The sequence below is a fragment of the Pectinophora gossypiella genome, chromosome 2 (genome assembly GCF_024362695.1).
Source record: "Pectinophora gossypiella chromosome 2, ilPecGoss1.1, whole genome shotgun sequence".
NCBI classification, from domain to species: domain Eukaryota; kingdom Metazoa; phylum Arthropoda; class Insecta; order Lepidoptera; family Gelechiidae; genus Pectinophora; species Pectinophora gossypiella.
The window spans coordinates 5602976-5625923 of NC_065405.1; the positions used below are offsets into that span (position 1 = coordinate 5602976).

General features: G+C 43.0%; 1 protein-coding gene across 2 annotated transcripts; it reads left to right on the forward strand.

Annotated features, from left to right (window-relative positions):
* The first annotated feature begins 83 nt into the window (after positions 1-83).
* On the forward strand, positions 84-22932 carry LOC126373079 (lysine-specific demethylase 6A). Of its 2 annotated transcripts, none has more exons than XM_050019063.1 (12): positions 84-271; positions 590-695; positions 1085-1193; positions 2021-2129; positions 15251-15558; positions 16033-16258; positions 16547-16804; positions 17032-17227; positions 17546-17605; positions 17758-17866; positions 19906-20053; positions 20158-22932. In XM_050019063.1, exons 1-12 carry the CDS (start codon positions 207-209, stop codon positions 21701-21703), a joined length of 3240 nt encoding a protein of 1079 aa, XP_049875020.1. In that variant the 5' UTR covers positions 84-206; the 3' UTR covers positions 21704-22932. The 2 variants fall into 2 exon arrangements, with proteins under 2 accessions (XP_049875020.1, XP_049875029.1); XM_050019072.1 differs by having other exon boundaries at positions 19909-20053.
* Positions 22933-22948: the final 16 nt, after the last annotated feature.

Genomic DNA, 22948 nt, shown 5'->3' on the forward strand with positions numbered 1-22948 from the left:
CAAAAACCGGTATTCATAGAAAAAAACAGCTAGGCTGAGCTGTGGAGTCGCAACTCTACTTTTGTTTTATCTGTGGAGTTAATTTACGGGATCGCGCCCTCGAAAAATACTTTTTCGATGAGGTTTTCCTGTGATTTTCCATAAAAATGTGTTGATATTGTGACTTTTTCAGTGTTTTCTTTGGCTAGTTAAGTGTTACTGCAAAAATGGATGAAAAAGAAGAGTTGCATTTAACCTCACAAGAGTTACAAGTTTTGTCGGAACTTGACAGGTAGCTATACTATTTTCGTTTATTTACTTAATTTTCTAATAGAAAAAAAGTGTTGGTTTGCTTTTAGTTCAATAATTTAAAATATAGCTTTTGCCGGCATCTAAATTTGAGTAGCTAAGGCAGGCAATAACAACTAAATATTGCTTACCTCAAGAAGTATACATTGCACAGTAGTTCGTGCGTGTCAAGTCATACTTTGCTAACGCTTTGCATGTTTTTAACTCTTTATGAGACATTTAGAATTAGTACTGATGAGCAGTCTAAGTGGGTTGATTACGTGTAGGACAACAATCAGTAAAACAAGTGAACACATTTCAGTCGTCAGTTTGGTTTCCTGAAACTTCGAGGCACCGAACATGGTCGGACGCGGGCGCTGGTCCTCAAAGCTGTTAAGTACCTCGAAGGCATGTTGGTGCAAGTCAAGGTAAATCATAAATAAAGTTAAAGTTAAGAGATACCTGTCTATATCACATGCCCTTGAAATGTCTTGCTCATTCTACTTGTAGTTTTTATTTTTATGTTTATATGTTTATATTATTTTGGTTTCGTCTGTCAATTGTATTTCAAATTGTCACTATGGCATCCTCACATATAAATATTAATTTGCTCCAAAATTAAAAATGAAATCTTAGTAGGTAGTTTTTGTAAGCTTCTTCTGCAGGAAGAAAAATAAGGTTTATTAAACTGTTTAATTCTTTTAATTGGATATCTGTTATCCTATTTCATTAATAAATTAAATACTAGAATAAAGAATTTTCTATATTTTGGTGTAGTTGTTACATAAATACATTTTTATTAAATGTTTTTTCCCAGGAAGAAGAAAGGGCCTGTTCTCCGGGGGAAAGAAGGGACATTAGTATTGACCCCAAGACATATTGTAAACTGGGACACTTCCACCTGCTTCTCGAGGATTATGCTAAAGGTATGTATTTATATTCTTCTGTTCTGTTGCTGGTTACTTTGTAAAATTGATAAACCATATATTTTCATAACTATTGTTGTTAATATTTATTAGGTATTTTACTATTGTTATTGTGATCATTAATTGCTGGAATAATACATTAAAAATATCTTTCTTGAGGTGGACAAAGGCCCTCAATAATACTGTAAACAAGAATCATATAAGAAATAAATAAGAACACTGTCTTTTTTTATAATGTCTTGTAAATTATTTATTGTAGTTACATATATAATTCTACATTATACATATATTTTAGTTAAATATTACCTTAATATATCCTGCGTACCTGACCGCTTCCTTCCTCAGTTAAATATTAATTACATTAATATTATTATCTAATATGTAATATCTAAATGATAATACTATTAATAATGTATAGGTATTTAAATAAAATATTATGTATAATATAGAATTGTACTTGAAACAACAATATATAATTTACAAGACATTGTACAAAAAGGCAGTCTCCTTATTTATTTATTATATGTTTCAGATATCATTTATATATAAATTATAATATCATAATGATAAATTTAAAAAATTAAAAAACTAAATGAAAACTCTGAGACTTATTTTAAAACACAAAAACATTTGTAGGTATTTTCTAAAGTTTTCAATTTTATTTATGAGAGGATTATTGGGACACTCATATTTTAATTTGGAAACAAATTATTATTATTATTGATTAACTTTAATCACTTGAGTAATTCTCTCCTACATGCTTTTTCCAATTGGAAATATGTATGTAACCTAATTAGTGTTAATATACCACAATGTTGTTTATGCAGCAATGTCAGCATATCAGAAGTTCTATGCCCTGGAGCAGGACAACTGGAAAGATCCGCTTTTCCTCTATGGACTCGGCCTGTGCTACTACCATTATAACGCTTTTGAGTGGTGAGTACTAGTTTCTAGTAAGGTAAATTGGGCTTTTAACATAGGAGAGCCCGTAACTATTACTAAGCACTTATAAAATATCGCCACCCAAAATTTTGTTTATCCTACATATGAGAGATTCACTCTGTCATCTAAACTAATTGGAATTAAGTATTTAATACCACCCACCTACCTATTACCAAACCACCACACCAAAGAGTTCTTAAGCAGCTGAAATTATTTTCAAATTGTCAAACTTCTCACATTTACAAATATAATTATGGAAATCATGTTTATTAATAAGCAGGACTATGATCATGTAATGAAGGAAGAAAGTAAAGAAAATTGTTGACATTTATATCTATTTTATCATATTTATTATCAATAGTTATAGGTGGTTTATAGGAAGTTGATAGTCCTACTAAAATTACATAGATTTGGTTTTATAATATTGTACTTTTGTATCTCACAATATACCTACATTGCGTAACCATTGCTTCTACTCAGTACTCCCCTTGCCGTTTAGGGTTTTTTGTAATTCCTCTGTGTATATAATAACTAATACCATCGAAAAGCACCTGTTTGTCTGTTAATATCAAAAATAATGCACTTATTTTGTTTTGTTTCTATAAATGTATAGACAGTATGGTTCTTGAGTAAGGTTTAGGTTTGTACCATAATATTAAGGAAGCCAATGTGCAATATTTTGCCATTACATGTGGTTGAAACAGAACCAATTTGTCCAGTAAGTATTGCCTGATAGTCTGATATTAATTAAAAAGCGTTCAATATTATTTATTATTTCTATAAGGCAACATGTCTTATCATAAGACGCAGAACATAGTAGGTAAAACATACCTAGTAAGACGTCGAAGTGTGGTCCTGTTTATTTTGGTGTACTATCTTGGTTGTGTTGCGAACATGTTCTTCGAGTGATTGCTAAGAGATGGCGGTGGTATCGCGTTCGTGAGTAACATTCAAATCAACTACAAGCATAGAACAAAATAATATTCCCACTATACTACGTAACTAGAAATAGGTAGGTATTGATCTGTGTAGCTAATAAGAGTGGCCATTGAAATACGGTGTATTTTTATTCGTTTTTTTTTTTGTATATTTAATTGTCGCACTTTTAGTTTAAATATGCATAACACTGACATTAATTACCTACCTTCATATCTTTTTAATTTAATTAAACATACAATTAATAGAAATTTAAATTAAAGGTATTTAAAATATACTACATATGTATTAAAATATACAAACAACATATACCTACCTAGGTATACAATGACATAAGAACAACTAGAAAGCATATTTAAATATTAATATTTATATTCATGGACTTTGAAGTAAATGTCTTTTAAAGGTGAAATAGGTATACTACCTAACTAGGTACCTATTTTTAGATTTTTTTGTAATAGAATTAAAACCACAACTCAAACAAAATAGGTAGGTGTTGTGGGTATGTTTCTTGCAAAATAAATTTAACTTTATTTTACCTAAAAATAAATACCTAAATTACGTTGGTTATTATGGGTTCTTAATAACACCAAATAAGCTTTGCGTGTTTCCTCACACACCGGACGGTCGTTTTTGGGAACATAATTTTGGCCGGAGCGCGAGTCCAAAAAGCAGTTCGTAGGTTGTCGTGTCGACATTCGTGATTCACCGGACGTAGGACTCGCGCGGGGCGGTATAGGGCCGGGCGGAGCGGGGCGGGGCGCGGCGGGGAGCGGGGAGTGCACGCTGCAGCGAGGCGAGGTCGTCGCTCGCGCGCGGCCCGCGCCGCGGCCCGACGGCCGTCAGTCGGGAGCGGGATGCGGTGACGTAGAGTGCATTGGCGCGGCCGCGAGCGTAGTGTGGAACGGGACGTGTCGTGTTCGAGTGTAAGAAGTGCGTGCTCTGCTCCACCCTGTGTGAACGAGTGTTTGTGCTGACGACCCCCGGCTCTTCACTACGTGGGCCGCTGCGGCGACCCGGGCCCGCCCTGGATCCGAGGATCTCCGAAATGGTGAGTGCGGTCGAAGCTCCCGATCGTGGTTTGTTTACGTCGGCCCTCGTGCCTCCTCTTTCACTCGACCTGCCGCTCGTATCCCTACGTCGCGCTCGCACGCGACTCTTTCTATTGTGTTTTGTTTCCGAAATGCAGACACCTACGTCGACGGTGCCGAAGCTGGTCCCGTCGAAAGGTCTCATTTTTTGTTTGTTTGTGTGCATGGTTAGTGCATATTTTTTGTAGTGTATTTTCGCAGGTAGCTGGCGATCCTCCCCATTCATCGACGTCGGTTCGGGTCGCGAACGGGATTTTGCCGAGATTGGAATTGGGGTTGTGTGGGAGGGCGGCATTTCGTGTACAGCTAGTAAATAATGAGCGCACCGTCGCATAAAATGTAGGTCGGTGGTGTGGCCGCACGGTGAACACCGCTGCACGCGATGCCCGCCTCTCCCTTCGCCTAGCCACTTCCATACTAGTGCATAATGTAGCGCAATTGCATTGGCTTATTGTTGTAACAAGCGGGCCACGGTGCGAAGGTTCCACCGTAAGCGTTCACCTAACGGTACAAAAGTACTTCTAAGCCAATGTACCTACTCAGCTTAACTGTTGGTTTGCGTCAAGCTATTCATTACATGAAACTTGGAAATAGGTAGACATAAACTAAAATAATCATCAGCAGGTAGGTCCTAGTAAAAATATCAATTGCTACGTGTAACAAACAACCATTATTTTCATCAAATGAACTTGTACATAATCGTTTAGACAGAAATTATAAAAACTAAACTACCTAATCCACAGACTGTTGTAAATCCTTTTTTATAGATAGGTACCTAACGACTGTGAAACAATACATTTTCAATGAAATGTTTAGATTTGCGTTATTTTAAGGTCGCTTTAGTCATCTTCCTAGTTCCGGTACTCTTCTCTACGCGATGAGCAGTCACTGACACAAATGTTGTTTCTGGAAACTGAGTGAGTCAGTAATTTCGCGCACTTTTGTCCGCACCTCATTGGTCATCAACCGGTGTTACGGCAGTCGACACACGGCCAGGCGTTCATTACCAATAAAATACATTCATATTTCCTCACTTGTGACTTCTCGTCGACAACTAAAATCTAAATATACCACCACAAGTCAACGTCCCAAACGAGTCACACTACACCATTCGATTCGAAGAACCTGGTATTACGACATACATGATAACAGTCGCATAGAATTCCAATTATAAGTACCTAGTATCGGGAAGGGAAATATGTGTTAGTTGCTTATTGAAAGATTTAAACTACTTATCTATAATGATTATAATATATTAACTTTATCAGCAGCGTAGCGTAAGTTGTAATCTTTGGCTGTGTGGCTTATAGATAAATCTTGTGATCGGATTTGGTTATCACGAGCGAGGCGGCTATCGGTCGCGGACCGGTTGGCGCATTATCCACGCAACGGCGGTAACCGCGCTGCTAACGGTACCAACTCTCTGCAGCCCTAACAACCAGCTAGACTAGCCCGGGCCGGTTCGCGAAACTCGTTCGTTAGCATGCCCGTCTAGTCCTTTCTTGACTATCACAGCCGGAAATGGCATTCTCACCGACCAATTATACCGATTATTTACGGCGAACTAGATATGCCGCTACGTCCACGATTTAACTTTAGTAAAACCTAGCAACGTGGAATAAAGGACACCAATGACATATCTTTTTTGGGGGTCCTTATCATTCATTTATTCGTACTATATTCACCGAAGTTGAGATTTCTCGGAAACCTTGTTTTAAGAATAGTTTGTAGCATTACTATTCAAGGTACGCGGTAGTAGCTGGATTCTAGCAATTGTCTTTTTCGAGTTTGTCATCAGTCACTGTCGCGGTCGCGGCTGTTTCTTGTTCATTACGTAACTTGAACGTTTGAGAGTCAGCTGCTTGTCTTTTATGGTGCTAGGTAATGTCAAGTCGTTGGATATCGATTGTGCTGTGGTAATGAATGCCTGTAATAGCGAAGCAGCTTGCGGTGGCGCGTGCCATGGGCAGGTGTCAGCCGGCTGTTGCCACACCTGTCGTGACATCAGCTGCGCCTTAGACTAGCTTCCTTTGTTTAGCTCTACTTGCCTCGGACGAAGCACCCCCCGTTCCAAGCAAAATCTCACGAGTACCCCCTCGAATCAAAGCGGATACATCTGCCGCTACTTGCGTGCATACATTAACTTGTCGAAGTACTTTTCCCATGAATTTGAATTTCAATATCTTATTACGTTTTGGTAAGAGATGTATTTCAAGAGTTAAACAAATATTTAGCCGGCAAGTTGGAAATGTGGTCTGTTTGACCTGACTCTTTCTAAATAGGATGCTGAAATAACACAGTGAACACTTTTTGTTTGACAAAATAGTGTTTCATTTTCGACAGATTCTTATGCAATTGCAGTTACCAAGTGCAGTTATTTATTGGATTGGTCATGCATGATAGAGCGTAGGTACTGCGTATGGTATTGATAAAATAGTGTGCGTTTTACAACTCGTAGTAGGTAGGTACCTAGTAAACAAAGGCACGCGTAGAAAGCGATAAGTTTCCCGTCGTGTGCTCGCTGGCACTCTATAATTGCGTTCGATAGTTAACTTCACCATTACCGCCGCACTTTTCCGGTTGTCTCGACCGTGTCCTCCAGTTTTCTTTTCATTTACTTCATTAAAATTTTGCTTCCAGTCGCAGACTGATTTATCTTTTTTTTTCAATTAGGTATGACTATAGTCTTTTATGATTTGATTATTTTTGCCATGTTTTTAACTTAGTGTTACCAATTGAACTTTGGCTGTACTCATGCGATGTAGTCTCGTAATTTCACATCCTTTGGCACGATATAACAACAAGCTTGATGGAGTGTAAACTGTGCGCGCAGGCCGTGTCTTTGTGCGAAATTAACGACCAGTTTCCTACATGCGTGAGGCAATGCAGTTTGTCATATACTGCTAAAGGTGTTCTAGTCCAGGTTTCGCAAATGGCCCCGGTTTTAGTGTCGCTCGTTTACGAGGGGCCGTGGCGCGTGCTGCATTTAAACATAATGTGTTCGCCACACTTCAATTTATTTGCAGGCAAAATGCCGCTGGCCTTGCTCTTCTTCAATATTTCAAATGTTACACTGCACTTTCATTTAATACTACTACATGCGCACATGACGACAAATGTATTCTTTATAAATAAAACATGCGAACAGTTGACCCTCGGAGAGCCTCCTATTAATGCTGTCGATATCATGCGTACTGAACTAAATAATTAACTGAAATTTAATGTCAACCAGCGCCAATTAATTCAGTTATTTCGCTTTAAATAGTTATGGATCGATTTGTTCGTGACATTGATTCATGTCACCGTCTTCGCGAACGCTTCTTTTACACGCGTTCATTTTATATTTATGAGGTAAACGTTTTATTTATTCTGGCATTTAATAAGTTTGGTGCGAAATGTTACGTCAACTGTTCGTAATGGCTATTGTGGCACGTGATAGCACACGGTACGTAGGTAGGCAGCAACAGAATAGCCGAGACCGGAAATTATAGCACGCCGCCCGTGTTACTAGAAGCTGAATGTGAACTCTCGCGGCTTACGGTACGTAGCGGTACCTATTCTAGCGTTAGATGTCGTTAATGTAAATTAGCCCGCGACAGGACGGGCCGCCGAGGGGAATGCGCAGTGGAGAACGCGGTCCCCGATCCGAACCTAGCCGAAGAGTGCATCTAACCCGAGATGTGCGGGCGTAGGGCCGGGGCCGGGCCCCCCGCGCCCCCGCGCCCCCGCCGGGGCGTCACGTACGCACGGGCCCTCCACGCACAGCCCGCGCCGAGGGCCCGCGCGCGCACCGTTTCCTCTGTATCGAGTCGCCGGAGAAGGGCGTATGCATTATTAGCTTCCCCCGTCCCCGGGCCCTTCCGACCCCATCTGCACCCGTGCGGCCCGCTTTTCGAAGTCGTTGTCTTTCGACGCTCGCTTTCCCACACCCCCGTCGCTAGTACGACTTTTAGATTTTAAACGTTGCGTGGCCCGTGACGTAATCGAGGTTTTGCTATTATAAATAGGTCAGGGTGCGGAGTGGCGGCGAGGGCGCGTGGTGGTGGCGCGCGGTCGTCGACACTAACGGATCGCTATTTATACCTGCCGCGTAGAGCACCGGAACTCGCCCGGTGCACTCGCTGCATCCGCGAGCGTCGCCGCCGTCTCCTCCTTGTCAATGACCTCCCACACGAGCCCGCTCGCTTCCTACATCTCCGAATGTTGAAACATATTGTATTTTCCTTGCGCAGTGTTTAGCGAAAACAAGGCCATAAATCTTATATTATCTGTCTGTAAAGTTCGTCACTCCTACTAGAGTCGTAGGGCAACGATTGCGAAAGGCTCGTGAGGCAAGCGGCTGCCCTTCGAATGTTTAGGTTACGTAAACCACCCACAGCGTAGGGCCGCCACCCACGCAGGGCATGAACTGTGTCAAGCAGAATGCCCTAGTTTTTACGTTGACTAGAGTTTTTGTCTCACGTGCTGCCAACAACTTCTTTTGTTTTCAAACAAAAGATTTTTCATGTCGTTAATGAACTACAAACATTTTTATCAATGGCTTGTTTGTTTTCTATCGTATTCTTACTAGGACGGGTACAAGAAACCTATCATTCGCTTATTTTACGTAATAGAAGTTTAATTGGTATACCGTATCTAATAGTCAACAAGCATTGTACAAATAGGTATACCTTTGTAGTTTGTACGGGCTTATGGTATTAGATTTGCCATTAATTGGTATTGCGGATTTTTTTATTTATCATAGGACTTAAACGTTGATTTTAACGTGATTGGCGCTAAACCGAATAATTAGAAATATGTGTAATATTTATGGCATGCACAAAAAGATTTACGTAAACTAGAAATAAAGGTAGTCAATTATAGGGTACACAAAGTTACGAGGAATCAAAGGATGGTAGGTACCTGTTCGTCCTTAGAAGGGATGTTCACATCCGTAAGATAGTCCGCGTCCGCGATTGATCCGCGTGGAATTTCCGCGAAAATGTCCGCACGTCACAGCACGTCACGCGCGGGCGGGGCGCGCTACGTCACGTCAAGGCCGCGTGAGTAACACCTAGCTTTTTGTTGCCACATGCCACCTAATACGGTTACATTGTCTATTGATTACGCTATCTACCAAATTGTTTGTGTTTAATCAATAATAGGTATATTGAAGCAACCTAAAACGCAGCAGAGTTTGGCCTCGCGTCGGTAGAGTTATATTTTGCACGTAATATCTAAATTGATAAGTTTTGCCTTATTTGACATACGGTAAAATACCGTATTAATTATAATTAATTGACGTGTTTTACGCCAAGCCAGAATTAATGCATAGTAAATATAATAATATAATTTTTATATTTCCTCATTCGTTACGCACAGAAAAACTGAACAACTGTGGGTTTTCCTAGTATGCCTTTAAATCGTCATCGGGTTAAGTCATGACGCCATTGATGTTTTTGAATCATAAGCGCACGAGTATTCTAAGTAAGTATCAATTGCCTGATCTGCGAGTCATGCGCTTGTGTTTAGCGCAAAGCAACGCAAGATAGATATTGCTGTAGGTACCTACTTGACTTTAGAACTTACTGTTTTACGTCGAAACGTTACAAGTTATGATAGCGTTGTAAATAATACTTACGAATATCAGCAGGCTCTTAATGATGTCATGTCTCTTTGTTTCCATTATTACTCCACGCTCAGTGATTTCTAATTATTCCAAGAGTTACACCGTTATGGTCCTTTTTATGTGGATAGTTGAACACCTATCAGAATCGTGATGTTTAATGGCGTACTATAACAAGGACACGACGACGGAGCCACTCAGTTATTCTCTACAAAACCGCAGAGCCATCAACACACACACATGCGAGCATACACAATTAGTGTGCAGCCGAGCAGTTCTCACGGATGTCGATCCGTACTTACAATCTAGCCGTCACTTTTGTACGCACAATGGGCATTAGAAAGCGGCTAGTGACCGCAAAAAAGGGGCAGAGGAAAGGGCTTCGTTTCGAGGTACTTCGGAGCTTGCAAGATGCTGTTACATCACTATTGAACGGCACCCCCCTCCCGCGACCCGGCCCTGTCGAATGCCCGGACGCACGGCATGCGTGTGACTACGACTATCGCATACGCATGTGCTAGTGCCCTCTCGCTATTGTGCGATGTACAACCTATGACGTCAACGATAAAGCTTGAAAAATTTCGTTCACAAAGGGTTCAACCCTTCTAAATGGAAATGGGATGGGGCAGAGTTTTTAATTCTGCTGCATGTAAATAACTATCGGACTTGTTACGACACTTGTGAACGAAGACTCGTATAGGGTAGTTATCAAGGGCACTCCGCCGTTTGTAATGTAATAATAGCACAGAATGTTCAGCTCTTTTTGTGTTAGGGGAACTTTGTTGTGCATAAAATCATGTTCGCTTTAATATTGTGTTGCGTCGCGCAGGTTATTCTCTTTAATTTCGCCTTGCATCTGGCACGTTTAATGGATGCTGGTATTCCTGGTACTATACAACAATCCGTTATTTCTAGGTATTAACACCTACATTCAAGAATTTGAATAAGCATGTTTAATTTGTTGTGTAGAGTTGTTCAAGAACAGGTATTATTTCATCGTTCACATGAGTGTTTCGGTGTATAAACAAACTCAGCTGACGAGTACACATTATCTGTTATCTATTATACAATATGCCTGAACGCTGTATTATCCCGAGAGCCCAAGGCAAACCTGTTCCATAATGGATTGCGCATAATGTTGCAGGCGCATCAGTTTTTATTGCAGTGTCAAGTTGAGTAGGTATGTTGTCTTGCAGTGCAAGTATTTGCGACTGCAGCTGTCGCGGCCGCTCGCTTCCGCATATCTAGCGTCCTTGTTTCTATATCTAGACTCTCCTCACTGTTTTTCTTGAGTGATCGCACGACTACTTGAACAGTGTTCGTTGTGCATTATTGATATTATTTACATTGTAGATAACAAAGAATATTGCTCATTATTTTGTGATATACCAAAAAAATAAGTATATTTAATGCAGCGGGTCGAGTTACGTTCCCTGAGGTACATCAACATCATGATAATTCAGAAGTCTTAGTAGATAATTCCCATCACAACCGCCAGCGATCTATTAGTCACGTAGTATTGCTTGGGGCGAAGCAAATAGCCATGAACGCCCATTTTCCAGAGATGCCGAAGCAATTTGTGGTCGACAGTCTAGAGAGCTTCTTTGTAATTCACTTACTATTCTTTGAAGTCATTTCAGGGTCTTGTACCTCGAAGGAGGTTATTTTATTAAACTGGTGATGTAATTTGATCGGATATGTTTGTAAGTTGAGAGCTTAGTGCATAGAAGTAGTCGGTGGCCTAGGTCTCAAGTACCGTAAGGATGGCCTCTACTCGCTCGGTACGGCGCTGAGAGAACCGGCTTATTTCATACGGTAGCGTTTCCTTCACTAGTACTTATTAGCTTGTTTATCATTGGATTAGCAGCGTGGCTTCGCACTTGTTACTACTTCAATTATATTCTCGCCTTACTACAACAACTACGTGAAATATAATTAGTATTATAAACTGCTGGTAAATATTAATTCAAGATTCCTTGAAAAGTTTCCTGGTATGATTTCAGATATTGCGCTAATATCGAGAATAGTCGGCACATATCTGAAATAGTTACGGTCATGAGATCATTCGTGTGTAGGTTACTCTATAAGTGGTATCGAATGGGACGAAAGTGGGTCAACTAGCATGACGCCAGCGATAAAAGAGCCCTCGCCTCGCTCGTTCATTATCAATTTTGTTAAACATCTACACACACGTTTGTCGTTCCATGTTTAGCGTGGGTACGCTCGATCGGAACTGAACATGACTGTATTTGATATCAAAAAGCAAACTACAACGCACTCGATAGCCTTGTCCTATTTATGTATCGGGGATCTTTCACAAATACGGAACAATGCCGTAACCAATTGCGAAGTTGTCAATGCATTTGAGAGACAATAAGGTGTAACAGTACCATAAAACACCTTGGTGTCGCTTGTCAAGAACTTCCAGAACTCAGTTTTAGTCACCTCCGTAATAAAAATAAATGCTTTTACAATCTTTAAATAAATGTTTTGACTAAATCGTGATGTTCCACTTTTTGCTGCTCTGACAGAACCCGAGTGACGGTAGTTTCTTTGTCGTTGATATTTTGAGGAATTACAAAGAGTACTTGAACAGTTGAAATTCTTCAAGGTACGTACTTTAAATTATTGAGCATTGGAAACTAATCGTACTTGGTTACCTGCCTCACGTTGCTACGAGTAACGTTTATATTTGGCTTCACGTACGCTACATTGTTTAGATATTTACGAGGTGCACACAAGCGCAATTTGCGCTGCATTCTGTTGCCGTGGCACCAAGGCCGTGATGCAATATTGCCAGGTGAATTGTAGGTTGACGTTGAATGCATCGCATGATTGCATCACGTGGTCACGAGCACTAACAACTACCTACGATATTGTACTGTCTGCTCGGTGATTTCGTGACAGTGCATTTTGATGTTTGTATTCATAATGTACCTACCTACTTGCGGAACTTAGAAGCACGACTTTGACCTTAAAATGGCACCATGCAAGCAAACGGGTCGAACAAGCAAGCCTCGTGCACGCATTACTGGGGAAATGGGTTATTATTGCACAATGCTCGTTTCCCTTACTTAGAGGTGCGTGGGAAAGTCTCATCGGCCATTATGCGCGGCCGCGGCCGTGGTTCACGCGAGCCGCACGTAGCGACAGCTTACTTCAGTTATGTAAAGTGAGTGCGATGCTATGACGACCGTCGAATGAACTCTATAAATAGCGGTCGATCCGTCCTTGAGCCGCCGCGAGTGCGCAGAACTAGGTCAGGCCGAGCTGCCTCACGCCAGTGTCCTCCCCCCGCGCGCACCATTCCTGTCCCCTGCTCTGCATAATGCTAAACACACCTAAACAGCTCAACAGCTCGCCACATTCCAAAGCACTAGTTCCTTGCCTACCCAGCTCATAGCTCGAATATTTATCACCGTTGTCATCAAAAGAAAGTCGCTTTCTATCACGCTTCATCTAGAGAATTCCAACTTAACTGCAACTCATAAATTGAATAACATGAAAACCTCGTCCTTACTTTGTACTTGTACTAACCAGATGTTCATTTATTCAACGACGTATAAAATCGATTACTAAACGTTTCGCATTTGAATAGCGACAAAATAAAAAGAGTATTTCGAATATATAAATAGGGTTCTATATTGGTGCATAATTTCACTACCTGAGTGTATTGATAATGGCTCGTCGGAGAGGCAGGTAGCGAGCCGGATTATAATGGCTCCCAGCTCTACATATATTCTGAATGTTTTCTACAGGAGTAGGTATCATTTTATTGTCAGCATGCGAGGATGAAAACGAGATAATCCCTTTGGCCTTCGCCGTGTACCTGCGTGCTTTTGGAGTGTACCAAAATAGTCTTGCGAAATAACTTTATATGAATGTTTATACAGTGTTGTAGATTCCCGTCCGATATGAATATACCATTCGTCAGTTGTAAATACCATCGAATAGAATTTGCAACTTTATCCACATTTGTATTTCGTTATCGTCCGCAGTATTGTGGTCTGTTATCATTTACCAGCGTATGTTTGAACGAGTCTCAACCACAAACTTTAATAATCAATGAAAGAGCAATATGTTATCGTTATCATATCACTTCCATATGCCATTATGGTGAATTAATTTTATTTAAAAATATTACCTAATCATTACGTTACGTAAATGAAAACGACATAATACCTGTGATATCATGAAAATTTCAAAGTTATAACATTTTTTATGGAACTTGAACTCCAGTTTATATGTTGTATGGTTTCTCCAAGCCGAGAATAGGGAAGTTACGAGGGTGTTTGTACTTTTGAATGTTGCGTGACAGTCGGCAATCATATTTCATTCCACGGAACAATGTGAATAAGAAGTAATGTCGTGTTTAAAGTATGTATGTCGAGCAGAGCTGCTGGCACGAACCGGGTGAAAGCTCTCTTCAGCCGCAGCCGCGCGTGTGTGCGTGTAATCATCGTTTAATTTTAGTGGAGTCGGCGGGTTCGGGGTGAATACCGGACGCCACCTGTCTCGCTCCTTTGTTTCGGCCTGTAAATGTCAACGGAGGTCATCTAAATAAAGGCGGTATAGGCGGCCGATTCGGACTGCGATCGCTGTCTAGACGTTGCGTTGCATCGTCCGATCGATTGCACGAACGAGCCTCAGACGGTCGTCGACCCCGCGGGCGCATCGGTGACGTTACGCTCCGGTGATGCGCTCTTCAATAACCTTACGGATATTATGGACGCTTCCATTCTGACTTTTGTATAACTTACGCACCTTGACGATTCCACCGCATTCCTTACTTGATTATTCTCCTGCTGACCGCTCAAGCGATTACTCGATCATCCTTATTGTTATGATATGTACCTACAAATTTTGGTGTATTAGTCTATATCTAAGGGTAGGCAGGTATTTTTTTCTTGCAATAGTTAGGTACTCAATCAAATACGGTTTTTATACTTAAGCCCTAAGGCGTAATGCAATCCGTGTTGAAGCAATACAAAGGCGGACCGGTTTTAATAATTTTTGGTCGGATAGTATGAAGCAGCAAAAACTTTGCTCCAGCATTGTCATGCCGATGAGATTGTCAGAATTGTAAAGGTTCAAAGAATTCATCGCAAAGAGGGAATTAAAAGGCAGTGCGTTTCGAATGAATAAAAAAATTGTAAAATAAGAAGTTTTATTATCTGGCCTACACTTTTATATATGGTTCTGTTGTACTCGGCCCGCACTTTTATTATGACAACATCGGTCGTTCTTTATTTATTTACGCGTTGTCTGACCTTGCACGCCGGTCAAGTGCAGGCTGTAACTTTGACATTGTTTCTAGACTGAAACTAGAAAACAATGTGTATGGCTTTTAAAATGTAAACGAACCGCTTTATGACTCGCTTCTTTGTTTCGCGGCGGGGTTGTAGTTTTGTAGAACAATGGTTGCGCAACGGAGACTCCTTAGTTGGGTCGTTTTGCTAGGGTTGTGGTGTGTTTGTCGGCAGGGCGACGAAGGCGCTGCAGATGGCTCTGTACGTGTCGCCGGGGTTTACGCGGGCCGCGGACGCGCACCTGCGGCTGGCGCTCATGTTCAAGGCGCGGAGACACTGGGCCGCGGCCGCCGCGCACTTCCGCCGCGCGCGCCTCGCGCCGCACCAGGACGCCACCTTCACGCGCCTCGAGCTCAGCTTCCACGCCGCACATCTGCTCGAGGCAAGAGGACTCCGCAAGGCCGCAAGAGACGCGTACGAGAGGCTGCTGAAGGAGCCCCAACTGTCCTCTTCTCTGAAGGCTGATGTGTGCAGGCAATTGGGTAAGTTATTGCACGGACTACCATGTACTTGTTATTCCACTTCTCTTTTCGAAAAATTAAATTAAACCCGAAATAATAAAATCTTGAAATGATTACCGATATTCGTGTTTACCCACGAAATTACGCTATTCGAATTCGATTTTCATTAAAAATATCCTTCCCTTCGTTCGTGAATGAATATTTTATTAGACACTTATACGAGAGGGGTCGGTTGAACACGTTTCCTTGGATCTCGCTTGCTACACGCAATTTTGCAATAACATCATTTGGATATGAAAGTAAACAAGCTGATCGGTTTCCGATCAATAATTTATATTCTATCTTGTTTCTTATCAAGTAAGATATTCATTTGTAGGTATACGTATACAAAAAGGGTACTTGCAGGTATATTTGATTGTGGGGCTCATTACACCGAGGAACGTTTTTCTTAGAACGTCGTGAATTACTTAAAGAAATAATTGGTGTGTATGTTAGGCTGGCTGTACCACCGCTGCGTGTCCCTGGGCGAGTCGGGCGCGCGGGGCCGCGCGGCCGTGTGGTGCCTGCAGCGCGCCGTGGCCGCCGAGCCGGACTCCGGCGCCGGCCTCTACCTCCTCGGACGCTGCTTCGCCGCACAGGGCAAGGTTCACGACGCCTTCATCGCCTACCGCAACTCCGTCGAAAAATCTGAAGGCAACGCCGATACCTGGTGCTCGATAGGGTGAGAAAAACATCTGTCCCATTGTACGCGATGATCGAGAAACGTATAAAAAGTTCCATAAAAACTTAATTGTAAATCTCACCGCTTTAGTGCTTACATCGAATTAAACGCCAGCATTATGATACTAAACTTTCCTTTTTATTCTACGAACAGCAATAAATAACGCAGGCACGTTAATGCAGTAATTGATGCCTGCGAAGCGTGGTCCATCATTGCACTTATACTGCAGAAAGAACGCAGCATTAACATTCTTGACAACAAACTATGTAGGGTTTATGTTGTTCGCAGGGTGTTGTACCAACAGCAGAATCAGCCGATGGATGCCCTTCAGGCGTATATTTGTGCAGTGCAGTTGGATAAGGGTCATTCTGCGGCGTGGACGAATTTGGGTAGTTTGTATGAGAGCTGTCAGATGCCTCGCGACGCCTTCGCCTGTTACAACAACGGCGGCGCGGCGGCGACGGCGTCTCATGCCGCCCTCAGGCAAAGGCTCGCTTTCCTCAAAGCTAACCTCGCGCACGCACCGATGCCATCCGTCACTGGCAAGTAAGTATTTTATCTCCCAGTCTAAAAACGACAAGCTATTTTTAAACTCCGGGGTCGTTTGTAAGTGACCGATCCATTTACATGCCAATTTTCTTTGACGTTACGACGATTGTAACATTACGTAAATTCTCAAGTTTGAAAGTTAATGTTTGTTTCGCAATTTCAATTTGCCTTTGTTCTGCTCTTTATATAGCCCTGTAATAATTACAAAATTTTAATTTCCACAGACGTCGTCAACTGCCATCGATAGAAGAGGCGTGGAACCTGCCTATATCAGCGGAGATGTCCTCCCGAGCGCCCAAATCCGCTCCACCGCCGTACCCCGGCAAGCGCCCGGAAGACCCGCCCCCCCTCACGCCGCACCAGCTGCAAACTCTACAGTATCTACAAAGGAACTCACATAATCTCTCGCCGCAACAACAAGTACCTTTCTGATTAAATCTTTTACTGAAAACTAATAAAGTTAAGCCTGTGTAGTTAATAAAGTAACAATGTTCTAAGTTTTAAAAGAATTTCATTTGCATAAATATATACATAGAATATAGCGTATAGCGTATTAACTTTGAATATTTAAGCAATAAAATGTTGAATAGTTGAATTATATATTACTTTAAAACAGTGTGTATAGAAAATTTTACTTTGTTTTGCTGAAAGTTTTGAAACTTCAAGATTTATTCAGAATTGTATTGGTTATTTATAGATTGCTTACTTATTTATTAACAAACATCGTTTTGTCCTCAGACGCTGATGCAACAGTTACTATCGCAGTACCGACTAGCCCAAGCGGCGAGGGCGCGAGCGGTTTGTACTTAGAACAATACTTAGTCTTAATTATTCTAAGAAATGGTACAACTAATAAGTCTTTATCTTTACGGCGGCAGGTCTTACGTCCTTATGCATGTAGGTATTTAAATATAGCGTTTAAATTATATTGTTTTTGTATACGTTTGCAGGTAACTAAGAGTGAAGGAGGCACCGGCGACAACGCCGAGTCGCTGGCAGAAGATCTACTGAAGAGGTTCTCCGATTCGCAACCGGACATCAAGAAGGAACCTGTCACCAGTAAGTAGCGCAACTTATTACAATTATACACAACACTTGAATTTTATTTCAAATATCGAAGCCCAGTGCAGATATTGACGGTCTCGGGTTCTTTTAGTAGTTGTAATGTTGAAGTTGGTATACTCATGTATAGTGCGCGTCAATATCAACCATAAAATACCTTAGCATCTTTCGATTTTTTGCAAATATACACTTGAAATTTCCATACAAACTACCGCTTCCCGGCAGGTAACGTTCGCGATACCGCCTGTATGTGCATTGGGCTTTAAGTGGATTTTCTAGTTAATTTTATATGTCGTCGACTTATAGCGGAAACCTTGTGCGGCTGTGACTTTTTTTAACAAAATTTCGCAATAGACACGCACGCTACTTTTAATAATAATTATATAACACTTTATTAAACACATTTACAAGACATTGCAGCAAAACTTATACTAAAGTGGGCAAAGGCGACCTTATCGCTAAAAGTTCAAATTCAATTATATCTTTATTCAGTAGGTAACATAGTTACACTTTGAATCGCCAATTTTTACATAACGAAAGTCCCATCCGCCTAAAACTACTGCAGCTTCTCACAACCTGTATAGCCGGGGGAAAAGAAGCTGTAAGAAAAACCTCGGCAGAGAGCCCTAGGCGTTCTTTATTAAAAAAAAATACAAATTTAGTAATTTGGCTGTCTAATATCAGTTCCCAGACATTTATACACTTGCATTCATATCTTCTCAATAATCACTAACCTTTATAATAACCTTTTTTACAAAATTTATTTTTAATTACTGTCTTAAAACTGTTAGAGGTAAATTCTGAATGTGAAGGAGATCTCTAAACTAAAACTACTTTACAGGGGAAACCCTAGTGCAGGACCCGCTATTAACTTGTGTTAATTTTACTTTATTTGGTAAATAAATAATTTTTACTTTAGCTGCTGCTTACTTTAGCTGTAGCAACTTTTAATTCAGGTAAAATATTTTTGTGTAAATTTTCACCCGGCTTGAAATTGGCGTGTGTGTTTCCTGGTTTTGTAGTTGAAAATCACGTTAGAATGTGGTTTTGCATAAATGCGCTTACAAGGTTTGCACTATAGTGCATGGCGACATGGGTAATTGATTAATCCAATCAATGCCTGGGTAAAACTCAATAAACACCCGAGTTAACCATCGGTGTTTATTAACTTAATATCCAGGCATAAACTCACGACGATGGCCAATCTATTTTATCGATTCTAAACATCCTATCTAGTTGTGTTTAACTATTGTGTCCAGAAAACAGGTCTTACGAGGATATTTATATTAAGCAATACCTGTTAATGTATGTAAATTAAACTAATCTATAGATAGGAAAAGGAAACTGGAATCTACCCAGGTATCCTTCTTTCTGTACTTACACTGCGGTTTTACTACCTACCAGTTTTTTTAGCAATATTTTGAGTTTCAACTTAATACTTTATCTTCGCCTGTTTGTCTGCCTTGATTAGATTACCAATTTCCTTATTCTATTATATTTTATTATAAATGCTTTATAAACCGTCTTGGTGTTTCATTTGACAAATTAATATTATATTTATGTGAAAAAAACATATACAAGATGTTAGTGACATCATTACGAAAAAAATATATTATGTCTACTTGATTGTACTAAAAACTGTTTAATTAAGATTTTGGAAATAAAACTGAGATCCAAAAAAATTATAAACTTCAGTATGAGGATTAACTAGAACTAATGTACGGGCTGTTTTACTTTTTTTATAACTTTACTGTTGTTGTAATCTATGTACCCTTTATGTCAATCAGGTGTCAGCGAACAAGGCAGTGACATTTTATCACTTCTCCCGACTTATATTGAGTCAAACTACAAGTCGTCAGAAAAAAGGAATTTTAATATGAAAAAGAAACGAAGTTAGCATTGTTTAGTATGTTTTAAGTCGTGTAATTGTGCTGTAGGTGCAAAGAGATTGGGGCCTTCCCGAATGAAATTATGAAATTTGGTAGTTTTGTAGTGTTGTCTATGAGGATGTGAGTAAGAGGATTGTGTGGTTCCAGCAGAGAGCGCGAGCAGCAGCGGCGGCAATGAGGCGGTGCTGGGAGGCCGGCAGCCGGTGGTGAAGCTGGAGCCGCTCAAGACGGACCCGCTCAAGCCCGTCACCTTCCACGTCGGCATGACGGCCAAGCAGATCTTGGATACCTGCAAGTGAGTTACTCATCCATTTCTAGTGTTTATATTATTGATGGAGATTACTTTTAGGCATCGCTAAGTATAAAATTTGCTAAATATGTACGTGTGTGGTGTCGCAGAGACAACGCGGGTCCGCCGACGTCGTGGTCGGTGCTGGGCGACGGGCTGGGCCCCCCCTCGCCTCCCCCTGTGCCGCCGCCGCGCCTCTCGCCCGAGCAGCTGGCGCCGCCCGCGCCCTTCGTGTACGTGGAGTCCAAGCGCGACGCCTTCTCGCCGCAGCTGCAGGACTTCTGTCTCAAACACCCGATCGCGGTCGTGCGCGGCCTCACCGCCGCCCTCAAGCTCGACCTGGGCCTGTTCTCGACCAAGACGCTGGTGGAGGCGTGGCCCGACCACGCGGTGGAGGTGCGCACGCAGCTGATGCAGTCTGCCGACGAGAACTGGGACCCCACGGGCCGACGCCGCGTGTGGGCGTGCGCGTCGCACCGCTCGCACACCACGGTGCGCAAGTACGCGCAGTACCAGGCCGGCTCGTTCCAGGAGTCGCTGCGCGAGGAGCGCGAGCGCGGCGCGGCGCCGGCGCACTCGGGCGGCGGGCTGTCGGACTCGGACGGCCGCGAGTCGGGCTCCGGGCCCGTCAAGCGGCGCCGCGGGGCGCGCATGCTGCGCTTCGGCACCAACGTCGACCTCTCCGACGAGCGCAAGTGGCGGCCGCAGCTCACCGAGCTGCAGAAGCTGCCGGCCTTCGCGCGGGTCGCCTCCGCCGCCAACATGCTGTCGCACGTGGGCCACGTGATCCTCGGCATGAACACGGTGCAGCTGTACATGAAGGTGCCCGGCAGCCGCACGCCCGGCCACCAGGAGAACAACAACTTCTGCTCGATCAACATCAACATCGGCCCCGGCGACTGCGAGTGGTTCGGCGTCCCGGACGCGTACTGGGGCGGCGTGAACGAGCTGTGCGAGCGGCACGGGCTGTCGTACCTGCACGGCTCGTGGTGGCCCGACCCGGACGAACTGCGCGCGCACGGCGTGCCCGTGTACCGCTTCACGCAGCGGCCCGGGGACCTCGTGTGGGTCAACGCCGGCTGCGTGCACTGGGTGCAGGCCACGGGCTGGTGCAACAACATCGCCTGGAACGTGGGCCCGCTCACCGCGCGCCAGTACACGCTCGCGTTGGAGCGCTACGAGTGGAACAAGGTGCAGAACTTCAAGTCGATCGTGCCGATGGTGCACCTGACGTGGAACCTGGCGCGCAACATCCGCGTGTCGGACCCGCGGCTACAGCGCGCCATGCGCACGTGCCTGCTGCAGACGCTGCGCGCGGCGGCCGGCACGCTGGGCGCCGTGCGCGCGCGCGGCGTGGCCATCCGCTTCCACGGGCGCGCGCGCGGCGAGGCCTCGCACTACTGCGGCGCGTGCGAGCGCGAGGTGTGGCACGCGCTGCTGGTGCGCGAGCACGAGCGCCGCCACGTGGTGCACTGCCTGGCCTGCGCGCGCCGCGCCTCGCCCACGCTGCAGGGCTTCCTGTGCCTGGAGGAGCACCACATGGACGAGCTGGCGCAGGTGTACGACGCCTTCACGCTGCACCGGCCGGCGCCGCCGCTGGCCGCCGCCGCGCTGCCGGCGCCGCCGCCGCCCTCGCTGGCGCCCACGCCCGACTGAGCGCCGGCCCCGCCCGCGCGGCTGCGCTAGACTCCTGTGTTCGCGGGTCCGGGCGGCCTCGGCGCCGGCGCCCGGTCCTTGTGCCGTCGACGTACCTGTATTTATTTAGTGTGAGAGTGGATGATACTTTTGTTTGAGGGCGTATAGCTTATCGATTAGTTGTCCCGGTATCGTCGATCGCTGTTGTCGTTTGTGAGCATAGAATTAGATTCCGCAATTTAATTGGCATTTCACGGTTTTTGATACAGTATTAGAAGCTAGTTACTACCTATCTGTAATTATAGTTAAACGTCATTTTTGACCAAATGCGAAGAAAGATATCTCGATCTATTTTTACTACACCGCGTGAGTATAAGATGTGTGAAGCGAATATTTTGGGTGATAAATGTAATTTTTTAATAAGAAACGTTTACAATGTACACACTCCTCGATCACTATTGTAATTGTGAGAGATAACGATATAAAGTCAATTCGGCGACAAACGGCTGATAATTTTAGGCGAATGTATATATTCGGCGGCCGCCTCGCGAGCGGCGCGCATGGTCTCAAGTGCTCAGGTGTTCACCACGATATGAATGTGTTATTTTTGTATAGAGGCATATTTATTTATTTTTTTCATACTGTGACTTCATACTTAGTTCGATTCTCTAGTAGTTTCTTAGTGAATAGTAGGTGTAAGTATATCGCACGGATGGAGGCCCTGCGTTTTAGCAGGGTCTGATGAATAGTGCTGCAATGTCCCAAAGAATGTTATACTCGTGTAGGCAAGCCAGATATTAATGGAAATGTATGGAATGATGTATCCCACTAATCTGTGCCTGTAGTTCGTTTCGGGTCGGATGTATTAAATTGTGAAACCTGACATGTGTTCTTTCTTACGAATTGGACTGTAATTGATTAGTCGTAATAAATTGTTCTCGAATGGATAAGTTAGCTGGGGTAGGCGGGGTAAGCTCAGGTGAGGCAGTAGTGGGCGCTCGGCCTCGGCGCTGCCGTTTGTTGTTTCTCTTGAAGTTTTATTGCCGCGTTAGTGAGATTTCAATGTTGACTGTATTTCTTTCTAGTGCCGAGAGCCGAGCCCCACGGTTGGAATATGGAAGTGTTGGTCGGACTATGTATAGCGAATGCCGATATATTTATAAGTAATAATAACATCACTGCCATGTATGACCTTACTGTTTATACTGTAATAATAAATTTTTAATAAACAAATTAAGTACGGAATGAAATCTTTTAATTTAGAGG

What these genes read in the sequence shown, in the direction of transcription:
- LOC126373079 (XM_050019063.1), top strand. Translation starts at nt 207, where the DNA reads ATGGATGAAAAAGAAGAGTTGCATTTAACCTCACAAGAGTTACAAGTT. An exon ending in AAGCGGCGAGGGCGCGAGCG is followed by an intron (nt 17,606 to 17,757) that starts GTTTGTACTTAG and finishes ATACGTTTGCAG; the next exon opens with GTAACTAAGAGTGAAGGAGG. An exon ending in CAAGAAGGAACCTGTCACCA is followed by an intron (nt 17,867 to 19,905) that starts GTAAGTAGCGCA and finishes GTGTGGTTCCAG; the next exon opens with CAGAGAGCGCGAGCAGCAGC.